This window comes from Dermacentor albipictus, chromosome 3 (assembly GCF_038994185.2).
Source record: "Dermacentor albipictus isolate Rhodes 1998 colony chromosome 3, USDA_Dalb.pri_finalv2, whole genome shotgun sequence".
NCBI lineage: Eukaryota > Metazoa > Arthropoda > Arachnida > Ixodida > Ixodidae > Dermacentor > Dermacentor albipictus.
Window position 1 is genome coordinate 161,217,071 of NC_091823.1, and position 12,903 is coordinate 161,229,973.

General features: G+C 49.9%; 1 protein-coding gene across 3 annotated transcripts in view; it reads left to right on the forward strand.

Moving 5' to 3' along the window:
* The window catches only part of LOC135905217 (uncharacterized), a 234,920-nt gene that overhangs the window by 189,477 nt on the left and 32,540 nt on the right, over positions 1–12,903 (forward strand). For all 3 annotated transcript variants that reach the window (XM_070536242.1, XM_065436232.1, XM_070536241.1), the window contains one exon: positions 954–1,229. In XM_070536242.1, coding sequence (XP_070392343.1) covers positions 954–1,229 — 276 coding nt within the window. The remainder of the gene's footprint in view (positions 1–953; positions 1,230–12,903) is intronic.

Here is a 12,903-nt window from a genome sequence, read left to right on the forward strand (position 1 = left end):
TTAACCACTACGCTTTGTTTCGCACCTTCCCTACCATATACGGAGGCAACCGGGCCTTTCCTGCAATAATATTTTACTTTGTATTGGGAGGTATTTAAGGTGTCCTAATTTAAGGACACCTAAGACTTTAAGGACCTAGGACTCTAAGTGCGCTAAACAGATAACAAGAGGTCCTTATACGACACCTATCTCTGTTGAAATGCAAGAATCTGTGCCATCCAGCCCAAATAAATATGTTCCTGAATTTCCTTCCCTTAAGGCTTTCCTAGATGTATTCGCTTCAACAAATATATTGATAGTGAAAACTTCTCTCGTATAGGTAACCATGACCTTTCGTTTTAGTAAGGCTGAACAAGGCGGGCTGTGCTTCCTCCCGCCTTTGTGCTTCATGCAGCGCTGCGAGTGACGTTGAATATGTTGATCTAGTGAGTTCCATCTGACAGCACCCACACGAAATAGCAGCGAGCAAATCAGAGTTGGTTCGAGAGCTCAGTTATATGCCCATTTGGCCAGAAAACCACTTGAGGGTATGCTTCTACGTCTCTTGCTGACTATTTTCAATTTCCTACAGATGTCGCCGCACGTGTATAGAACCCGCTCCTGAGGCCCAACGCAGCTACCAAATCTAGAGGCGACCACCAGGCGGAGAGAGATTAGTACTGACTGGAAATGTAGTTACTCAAGCACAGATCCAGCCAATTTCGCACCGCAGGTCACCTTTAGACGTCGCCAGCGCAATGCTTAGCACGTTGTTCCTCTCGTTATAGGCAAGTGTGTTGCAAGTGTGTGAAAGTGTGTGTGTGTGTGTGAAAGGCAAGTGTGTGACCTTTATACTTATAACCATTTTATTTTACACAGAATACATCCGCAGCAGATATTTATATGAGCAAAGCTCACCCAATAATATGCTTTACACTCCCTTAGGCGAAAAATCTAATTCGCTCACTTTACAGGTGACGTCCCTTTCCTTACCACCGACACACCTGCGGGCGATCGTGGCGGAGATGCAAAGCACAGGAAACCGGCTTAAGGGCATCCGTCGCATCGGAACCGGAGGCTTGGTGTTTTCGGAGCCCCTTCTCAGGGAAATTCAAGAGGCATTCGTGGACTTCGAGTGTCTGGTGAACGGATATGCCATGACCGAGTCCATGGGTATTCTGTGCTCACCATCCATCCACGCGACCAAAGGTGTGGACGTTGGCTTTGTGGCTCCTTCGTCAGAGATTAAGGTGGGTGTGACATTGATGCGTACACGAATTGGCTCTAACTTTATCATCATTACCAACCTATTTTTACGCCGTACGCTGTTATGGGCTGAATCTAATAGATGTTTCTGTTGGCGATTCCGCCCACCGCAGCCGCTGCCGGTGTCGGTCGCAGTTGTCGCCATCGTTCCCTCCGCGATAGAACCTGCGCGCACGGCATGGGAGTCAGCTGCCCTGCCACTGCACCATGCCAAGGCTTGCTAGCTGCAGTAGAAACTTGCTCTATGCAGGCGTCCTAGCGCGAGCAGCCACGCGATGTGAGATACGCGTCCCGTAGCGTCGATACGTACACAATTTGCATTGCAGTTGTATGTTGTTATGAAAGATGTTACGAAAGATGTTTATTTTCACGGTGAAACAAGGTACAAGAGGAAGCCACAAGAAAGGATCAGCCGGCGCAGAGTACCGCCGAGATCACGCGCCCCACTCCACCCCTTTGTGTGGCTCAGTCGCACAGTGCAGCGAGATTTTTGCCGGGGACAGACGAAGCTCGCTGAGTGAGATAAAAGGACCTCTGATGGCACAGGCGTACCTACCGAGGGAGGGGAGGGGGACAACTACACCCCACAACCCACCGTGGTTGCTCAGTGGCTATGGTGTTAAGCTGCTGAGCACGAGGTCGCGGGATCAAATCCCGGCCACGGCGGCCGCATTTAGATGGGGGCGAAATGCGAAAACACCCGTGTACTTAGATTTACGTGCACGTTAAAGAACCCCAGGTGGTCGAAATTTCCAGTCCTTCACTACGGCGTGCCTCATAATCAGAAAGTGGTTTTGGCACATAAAACCATATAATTTAATTTTTTTACACTGCACGGGAGATCTGTCAACTGTGCTTTATCTCCGAGTTCACAGTGGATCTCCGTCACGTGCGTGGATCGGAAAATGCTGCCGCTGATGCACTCTCCCGCATCGATGCCCTGGCGGCCCAGTAGACATGGAGCAGCTAGCAGCCACCCAGTGCAACCACCCTGAACTGCATCGCCTTCGTTCGTCACTCACGTCCCTGTCCTTCACTGAGTGCCCACTATCGTTTTCTTCCTCTTTCATAACATGCGAGACATCCACGGAATTTCCTCAACCCTTCGCACCTTTGGCGTTTGGTCGCGCAATTTTGGTCAACTGCACAACATGAGCCACCCTAAGATTCGTGCCAACCAAAAGCTAGTCACAACTCGATTCCTTTGGATTAGCATCAGTGCAGACGTCCGTCGCTGGGCGTGCACCTTTCTTCAATACCAGCGTGTTAAAGTTTACCGCCATACCGTCACGTGTAATTCTCCATTTTGGCCTTCAGACGCGAGGTTTTCCCACGTCCACATCGACACTGTCAGCCCTCTCCCGCCATCAAGTGGTGCCTCTTACCTGCTCACATGTGTGGACCGCTTCACCCGAGGGCCAGAGGCGTTTCCCATTAGAAGCACTACGTCAGAAACAGCTGCTACGCCTTTCGTGAGCGCTTGGGTGTCGCGTTTCGGATGCCCTTCTGTCGTCGCCACCGACCGAGGCCACCAGTTTCAATCAGCCCTATTCATCGCGCTTGCCAACATCCTGGGCTTTCGACACATCCATACGACCCCCTACTATCATTCCGCGAATGACATGGTGGAACGACTATCTAAATCTGAGGACTGCCCTCACCATTTATCAACCAATGTTCCCTAGGCTCCTCCACATTCCCTTCGTCCTTCTAGGCATCCAATCAGCACTGAAGGCTGACCTAGCTTGCTATTCGGCTGAAATCGTCTATGGCGCCTTCCCAGAGAAATATTTGCACCATCGTCGCCATCCTTCACCGATGATGGTTCCACCTACATCCGGGAGTTACGCACCACGCTTTGTGACTTTGCTCCTGAAATTCCTGCTGACTGGCACCACCGTTTTGTCCATCCGTCACGCCGGCCTACGGTGGACCGTTCCACGTGCTCCATCATACTCCTAATGCTTTTAGGCTGGGCAATAATGGACGTGAAGACGTCGTCGCTGCTGACCGATTCAAACCTGTCTATGTCGCCGCTCTTGCTCCCGCAATCCCTCCACTCATCGTGGCCTCGATTCCTTCATCACTCTGGGCGGTCACATTTAAGCACCTTCACTGGGCGGCTCCTCTCGCTTTCGTTCCACGGGGGGGGGGGGGGGGGGGGGGGGGATTGCAGCCCTGTAGCGATTATGAGAAATATATTATTACGATATTATCGGTAGATACCCGAGAGACCAGCCGCCGCGACAACGACGATGAAGTGGGTCTGTGCCCTTGGCGCGAGAAAATGTCGGCCTGGTGCTCTGGCTAAAGCCCAGTGTAAATAGCTTGTAAATAGCCTCTTCCGCCTGTATCTTACTACACGTAACATTCTGGTGGAGGTGAGCGATCCCTGTCCTCGCCACGGAACTCTGGAGTGGTCGGTACACCGAGCTTGTCACCATGCCTCCCGGTGACGAGACCACCTCTGCAACGGCTTCGGCTGGTCCGACTGCTCCCGTCGTCACGGTTGCCCAACATCGCGACCCTGGTGTGTTCTCTGGCCTGGAGGAACAGGACATTGACTAATGGATCAAGCTATATGAACACGCCAGCGCTAATAACAGGTGGGACCCAACGACCATGCTCACAAATGTCATCTTTTATCTCGGTGGCACCCCACGCTTGTGGCACCAGACGCATGACGAAGAGATGATCAGTTGGGACAATTTCAAAGAAAATCTCAGGGAACTGTTCGGCGACCCTATTGGCCCCAAGGTTGCTGCGAGAAAGGCTCTTGCGTCTCGTGCTCAGACATCTACAGAGCCCTACGTTTCATACATCCTCGACGTCTTGGCTCTATGCCAAAAAGCTGACGACGCTATGTCTGAAGCTGATAAAGTGTCACATGTCCTGAAAGGCATCGCCGACGGCGCTTTCAATTTGCTTGTTTTCGGCAACGTCTCGACAATCGACGCCATCATTAAAGAATGCCGTCGCCTTGAACAGGCTAAGAGCCACCGTATCACACACCACATCATGCGGCTACCCAACACTGCTGCTACGTCGACATGTGAGGGTCGACCACGTCAGGCTACCACCTGTGACGACGTCACCCGTATTGTTTGCCGCGAGCTCGAGGCCGCCTGTCCGCCAGCAACCACGATTGCGATGATTCAGGCTGTAGTCAAACAGGAATTTCAGAACATGGGTCTGAACTCCGTATGTACATCGTCTCAACCCAACGTTCCCCAGTTCTCTACCGGCCCTTCTCGTCCCCGACAGTCCTTTTCTGCCATATCTCGCCCCAACCCGTCCGAAAGGCGTACCCCTGATGACAGGCCGATCTGCTTCCACTGCTGTCGCATCGGCCACGTCGCTCGTCACTGCCGCAACCGATGGCCACCACCTCCTCGGACATACGCCGCCACTTATTCCCGCAATTTTGGACCTTCTGTTCCCTATTCCACCCGCCATGAACCCACTGTTGCTGATGCCTCTGCTCCGAACCTTCGCTACAGCCGCTCGCCCTCACCTCGACGCCATCAGTCTCGTTCGCCCCAACCCCACCACTTCTCTTCGCCGCCTATCGCCTCCCGGGCCCAGCCGGAAAACTAGGCACTGCAGCTTCTGGAGGTGAAACTGCGTTGTCGACCCTGCCCTCAAATCCTCTGCTCACGTTACAGACGAACCAAAACCTTCTTGACGTTGACGTTGACGGCTATCCTGTCACTGCACTCATCGATACAGGCGTACATCTTTCTATTAAGAGTGCTGCCTTCCGACGACGACTCAAAAAGCTCCTCATCCCAGCGTCGACACGCGTCGTCCGCGTTGCGGATGGTGGTACTGTGACTATTATCAGCATGTGTACGGCACGAGTCAACATTGCCGGCCGCCACTCCCCTGTCCTCTTCACCGTGATTGCTCATTGCCCCCAAGACCTCAATCTCGGCCTCGATTTTCTCTCCACGCATTCTGCCCTTATTGACTGCTCTACCAGTAGCCTTCGCCTTGAGTTGCCGATTCTGGCAGAACCTTGTGATGCACCACAGTGCCGCCTACGCCCCACCGGCTTTATTCGCCTGCCGCCAAAATCAATAGCCTATATTGAACTCTTGTCTTCCCCACCAGTCCCTGATGGCGAGTACCTCGTCACTCCTCTGCCCGACATTCAACTACAGTATGACGTTACCGTGCCTCACAGTATACTTACTATTACTGCGAACCGCACTCGCATACCTATCTTTAACTTTGGATTTTTAAAGCAAATTCTACCGCAAGGTATTTGCCTTGCCAACGTCGATTGTCTCGCGATCATCACGTGGCAGCGTTATCAACCGATGCTTCTTGCGAGCTTAGCAATCCCATGGTGCCAGCCTCGGCCGCCGATGCCAAGATACAGAAAATGGTTGTGACGTACCTGTCTTCTGCGCAGGCTGAAGACCTTTACCAAGTATTATCGTCCTACAGAGATATTTTCGACTTCGACGGTCGCCCTTTAAGCCAGACGCTCGCGGTCAAGCATCGGATTCTTACTGGCAATGCTACTCCTATTCACCGACGACCGTATCGAGTTTCTGCGTCGGAACGCCGAGTAATTCAAAGCGAAGTCAACAAAATGCTAGACAAAAACATCATTGAGCCTTCTTCGAGTCCCTGGGCGTCACCTGTAGTGTTGGTTAAGAAGAAGGATGGCACGTGGCGCTTCAGCGTAAACTACCGCCATCTGAACAACATTACTAATAAGAACGTCTACCCACTCCCACGTATGGACGACGCCCTTGACTGCCTCCACGGTTCCAGCTATTTCTCTTCTATCGATCTTCGTTCTGGATACTGGCAGATTGCTATTGACGATATGGACGGACAAAAAACCGCGTTCATCACACCTGATGGCCTATACCAATTTAAAGTAATGCCTTTTGGATTATGTTTGCTCATTGCGCCGTGGTTTCAAATGGTCCACATGTCTCTGCTACCTCGACGACGTCATCGTCTTCTCGCCCACGTTCGACACTCACCTTGAGCGTGTAACAGCTATACTTGATGTATTTCGAAAGGCGAAGTTGCAACTTAACTCGCCCAAATGTACGTCGTTTCGGCCACCGCCAAATTACTGTTCTGGGGCACCTCGTTGATGCTTCCGGAGTACAACATGATCCCGACAAAACTCGCGCTGTCCGAGACTTTCCCGTTCCGAAGACAGCCGCAGACGTTCGAAGTTTTGTAGGGCTATGCTCGTACTTTCGTCGTTTGGTTCAAGATTCTGCGGCAGTTGCTAGACCCCTCACTAATCTTTTGAAAAAAGGCGTACAATTCTCGTGGGGTACTGCAGAAGCCGCCGCCTTCTCTCGTCTCGTCACTCTTCTCTCCTCACCACCCTTTCTTGCCCACTTCGACCCTGATGCCCCTACAGAATTGCGTACAGATGCCAGTGGTGATGGCGTTGGTGCCGTCTTAGCCAAGCGTCAGCGTGGCCAGGATCGCGTTATTGATTATGCAAGCCGCCTCCTCACTCCATCGGAGCGCAACTATTCCATTACGGAACGAGAATGCCTTGCTGTAGTCTGGGCGGTTGCGAAGTTCCGTCCTTACCTCTACGGTCGCCCTTTTTCCGTAGTCACTGACCATCATGCTCTCTGCTGGCTCTCATCCGTAAAAGATCCTACAGGCCGGCTTGGTCGATGGGCTTTGAGACTACAAGAATTTTCGTATTCTGTGGTCTACAATTCTGGTCGCCTGCACCAAGACGCTGACAGCCTGTAGCGTTACCCTGTTGACGACCCTGACTCCTCCAAAATTACCAATGCTGCTTGTGTATTCACTGTGTCGCAGCTGCTTCATTTCGCCGACGAGCAACGTCGTGACGCATACATCAGAGCACTCATCGACCGTTTTGAACACTCTCCGGCCGACGACACTCTACGCCTCTTCGTCCTCCGCGACGGTACTCTGTACCGTCGTAATCTTCATCCGGACGGCTCTGAGCTCCACGATGCACCAACGGCAGGACACCTCGGCGTATCTCGAACCTATGACCGTGTACGTCGCCGTTTTTTTCTGGCCGGGCCTTGCCCGTTCCGCACGACGTTACGCCGCCGCTTGTGAACTTTGCCAACGACGCAAGAAGCCTTCCCAGCCCTCCGCTGGTTACCTGCAACAGCTCGACATCCCTGCCGAGCCCTTCCATCGTGTTGGCTTAGACCTTCTCGGCCCATTTCCGGAATCTACATCAGGAAACAAGTGGGTTGCAGTCGCGGCTGACTACGCGACCCGCTACGCCGTAACCCGCGCTCTTCCGACCAGTTGCGCAACTGACGTTGCGGACTTCCTTCTACATGATATCATTTTGATGCATGGTGCTCCGCGTCAATTGCTAACAGACCGTGCCCGTACGTGTTTGGCGAAAGTCATTGACGACATCATGCGGGCCTGCTCCTTTCAGCATAAGTTTACTATCTCCTACTACCCTCAAACGAACGGCTTCACTGAGCGTTTGAACCGCACCCTTACAGACATGCTATCCAAATAGGTTTCAGACGACCACCGCGACTGGGACCTGGCTCTACCCTACATGACCTTTGCATACAATTCTTCCCGTCTCGAAACTGCCGGCTCTTCCCCGTTTCGCCTCTTGTACTGCCGCGAACCGAAGCTACTAATAGACACCGTGCTTCCGTCCACCACAGCTTCAACTAGCGCTTATGCCCGTGATGCAATCGCCCGTGCTGACCATGCTCGTCAACTTGCGCGCGTTCATCTGCAAGTCTCTCAAGACAAACAGAAACGACGCTACGACCTCCGTCACCGTGATGTCCATATTGCGCCCGGCACCCTCGTGTTGCTTTGGTCACCATCGGGTAAAGTTGGCCTTTGTGAGAAACTGCTTTCCTGTTATACCGGCCCATATCGCGTGCTCCACCAAGTGACCGATGTCACCTATGAAATTGTTCTAGCCACGCCCACTACGTCCTCCGGTGTGACAACCAATGACATTGTCCACGTCACCCGACTGAAGCGCTACAACTCTCCACGTGCCTTGGATATTTAAAAGCACCGTGACGGCGCTTTTGCCGCCGGGGGCTAGTATAACGATATTATCGGTAGATACCCGAGAGACGAGCCGCCGCGAGAACGACGACGAAGTGGGTCTGCGCCCTTGGCGCGAGAAAATGTCGGCCTGGCGCTCTGGCTCCAGCCCAGTGTAAACAGCCTGTAAATAGCCTCTTCCGTCTGTATCTTTCTACACGCAGCAATATGAAGAAGGAAATTTGCTAATTAAAAAATATGTGCATATATTAAAAGGAAAACGCAGTTTTTCCGCCAAGGTGCCTAGACAAGGCTAATTGTTTCGCTCCTTAATAGATAGAGCAGCAAGCTGTCGCATATAGCTTAGCTTTGCGGTGTTAAGAGTTTCTTTTGGAAGGATCCAGTCGTTTAGTGCAACGAATGGGCTCTGTATCCCAGCAAGGCAGGTTTTCCGCAGTCAGGATACGCCAGGAAATTTCCACAGCAGATGGTGTGCTGCGGATGGCTCGCCCGTGGCGCAAGTTCAACGGGTAGGATCCAGCCACTTGTTAAGGTATTCGGCTCTACAATTACGAAAAGAATACTGCAGAACTCATTTCGCGATGACTGTGACGGCAATGTTAATACCGTTCGAGCTATGTAGCGAAAGATCGTATTCCTTGAGTGACCTCAAGAATTCCTTGAGTGAATTCAGAGGCTTTCATCGCTACAGCGGTAAGCCACATACTCCGATTTAGTCCCAGTTTGCTATGACATACGCTTGCCAAGTCGCCCCTTAGCATGGAGACATGATAACGACTGTATGACGCCGACGCAGTGGCGATTCAATGATGAGGAAGAACTGATATTGATGGGACGACAAAGGTGCTATTGGCCACGAGATAGGGTGGAATCACTGCCTGGCGGACATTGGCTGAACCACGACAGTGTAGAGGGTGCGTCCCCTCGCCTGGTAGCCACTACTTGTTTACCTGTGCGCGTGCGGTACACATGTCTTTTAAGTTCTGTTTGTTTCGGGGTTGTAGCGCAATCATAAATGGCGGTATGCATTTTTTGACAATGTCGAGGCTAATCTGGCTTTGCGCTCTACTCTTTGCGCTGCAGTAATATCAGTGACAGCCCGTGACGAGCGCGCGATCCTTGATCGTTGCGCCCTGCGTTCGTCGCAGCCAGTAAAATTGTATGGTTGCGCTGTGATTCAAGCACTTCACAAAGAGCGTCTGCCTTCGTGTTAAACAAACCAAGTGGTCGCTGCGATACTTGAACGCAGCGCTTTAGCGATTCCTTATAGCGATGCGTTGATCATTCCGCAATGCTTGTGATACCGCAAAATATTAGCCAGCTTGCGTGAGATCACTCAGCGGTAGGAAAGGAAATCACAAGGGCTCATTTGATGTCGCACAAGAGAATTGATCTTAGGCGTAAAATTGCATTACTGTGATTGTGATTGTAGTGAGTGGTTGCGCAATCATTGTTAGTTGTTTATTAGGTGTCATTTTATTATTATCATCATCATCAGCCTAGCTACGCCCACTACTGGGCAAAGGCCTCTCCCATACTTCTCCAACTACCCCGGTCATGTGCTAATTGTGGCCATGTTGTCCCTGCAAACTTCTTAATCTCATCCGCCCACCTAACTTTATGCCGCCCCTGCTACGCCTCCCTTCGCTTGGAATCCAGTCCGTAACACTTAATGACCATCGGTTATCTTCCGTCCTCAATACATACCCTGCCCATGCCCATTTCTTTTTCTTGATTTCAACTAAGATGTCATTAACTCGCGTTTGTTCCCTCACCCAATCTGCTTTTTTCTTATCCCTTAACGTTACACCCATCATTTTTCTTTCCAAAGCTCGTTGCATTGTCCTCAATTTAAGTAGAGCCCTTTTCGTAACCTTCCAGATTTCTGCCCTGTATGTGAGTACTGGTAAGACACAGCTGTTATACACTTTTCTCTTGAGGGATAATGGCAACTTGCTGTTCATGATTTGAGAATGCCTGCCAAAAGCACCCCAGACCATTCTTATTCTTCTGATTATTTCACTCTCATAATCCGCATCCGCGGGCACTACCTGCCCTAAGTAGATGTATTTCCTTACCACTTCAAGTGCCTCGCTATCTATCGTGAACTGCTGTTCTCTTCCGAGGCTGTTAAACATTACTTTAGTTTTCTGCGGATTAATTTTTAGGCCCACCCTTCCACTTTGTCTGTCCAGGTCAGTGAGCATCCATTGCAATATGTCCCTGAATTACTAAGCAAGGCAATATCATCAGCAAATCACAAGTTACTAAGCTATTCTACATTAACTCTTATCCCCAATTCTTCCCAATCCAGGTCTCTGAATACCTCCTGTAAGCCCGCTGCGAATAGCATTGGAGATCGTATCTCCCTGACTGACGCCCTTCTTTATTGGGATTTTGTTGCTTTCTTTGTGGAGGACTACGGTGGCTGTGGAGCCGTTATAATTATCTTTCAGCATTTTTACATACGGCTCGTCTACACCCTGATTCCGTAATGCCTGCATGACTGCTGAGGTATCGGCTGATTCCTCGTAATCAATGAAAGCAATATATAAGGGTTGGTTATATTCCGCACATTTCTCTATCACCTGAATGATAGTGTGAATATGGCCTATAGTTGAGTAGCCTTTACGAACTCCTGCCTGGTCATTTGGTTGACAGAAGTCTAAGGTGTTCCTGAGTCTATTTGCGATTGTCTTAGTAAACAATTTGTAGGCAAAGTGTAGGCCTTTTATTATATGGATATTCAATTACGCAGAAATAATTTTAACCGTCATGGTTATATTGCGCTCAGTTTTACACAGACGATATTAAGGAAGGACAGGACGTGGACGGACATAGCGCAAACTACCAACTGTTTAATACTGTGAAATAACACGCTTATATACAAGGAGATATGGCGTGGGGGGGGGGGTATAAAATATATGACAAGTTCACGATATGTGAGCATAGTTCGGGTCAGGCATACATCGTTCACTTGCACCCGTTCGCCTTGGCAAACTCGACCGCAGCTTTGATAAGCGCGATGGACGGAGTGCTTACGCACATTTCTTTTTCATTAACTATCGCAAGCGCCTCCCATATTTCTCGCTCCGTTTTTGTTTTTGATGTGCCAATGACTGTGGTGCTTTCTAGTAACGGAGAGCATTTGCATTGTTTGCAATATGAAGCCAAGTTGCTAGGTGCTGTAAGAAGCTGGCACGTGTATTTGTGCTCCCGTAACCTATCACTTAGACAACGTCCAGTTGGCCCGATATATACTTTCCCGCAATCTAGTGGGATTTGGTAAACAACTGAAGTAGCACATTCCACGTACTTTTTCACGTGCTTATTCTGACAGATCGTAACACTAGGGTTTGCCTCTTTGGATCCTGCGTTCACCCTCTTGCACATGCCTTTTAGTTTTTGTGGGGCGGAGAACAGAACTTGAACGTCGTGGCGTTGGGCTGTCGTTTTTTCCTATGTGACAAGCCATGAATGTAAGGCAACACCACGCGTTTTTGCACTTTCTTTTTCCTGTGTTTTCTGCCTTTTCCTGTTGGTTCTGATTTCGGGCAACAAGCTTTCACAGATTTGCACCACCATGCTATTCGGGTACCCTCTGTTTCTTAAGCGGCTTATTTGCTAATCGATGTTCTCCCTCACAGCATGGCGGCATGATTTTTCAATTGCTTGACTGATGCAAGCCTTGGCGATGCCTCTTTTTATGATTTTAGAATGGCATGAGTCATACCTCAGGATTTCTTTTTCTCCTCTAGTTTTGTAGCACCAGCAGATGTGGGAGCCTCTGAGCCTAATATTTATCTAATATTTATGTCAAGGTACTGCAAACGACCTTCAGTAGGAGTCTCGTACGTGAACTCTAAACCTTCATGCGACATGCTGATGACAGTTTCTACACTAAATCAGTCGGTTTGGTCTTCTTTCATGCATACCAAATAATCGTCAACATATCTGAAGCAGGTAGTTATGTTAGTTTCTTCAAACAAGGTGGCAAGTTTCCTGTCTCCCACACTCAAAAAAAAAGTCAGAAAGCACGGGAGCTACACAAGAACCAATAGCGATGCCATCCTTCTGCTCATACACACTGTCACCATATTCGATAAACGCACCATGTAGATACAGTTTTAACAAGTTCACAAAACTACAAATACTGTACTTGCGCACGTCCTGAAATTTGGTGTAGCCCAACGTGTCGATGGCTTCTTCTACTGCTTGTACCACCGCTGGCCTCGGGACACTGTAGAACAAGTCCTTCACGTCTATTGAAAAACAACACGTCGGCGGGCTACTCTTTAGTGTTGCAATAACTTCGTCAAAGTTGCGGATCAAGAACGGGTCGTCGAAAGGTCAGAAGTTCAAACATGCCTGAAGGTACTCCACGATGCATCGTTCCCAGGTTCCGTAGTCTTCAACAATCGCTCTAAAAGGAATCCCCTCTTTGTTGGTTTTCACCGTGAAAAATGGCTTTAGAGTGAGTTCTTTGCTTTCTTTCACGCGCCTTGCCAATCTTGTCAAGTCCATGCTTTCACATGTTTTGCCTGCTTCATTTTTCAGTTTTGCAATTGCTTTGTACGTAATGTCGCATTTGGCGAAATTCTTACGGATCGCTTCCTGGGCAGATTT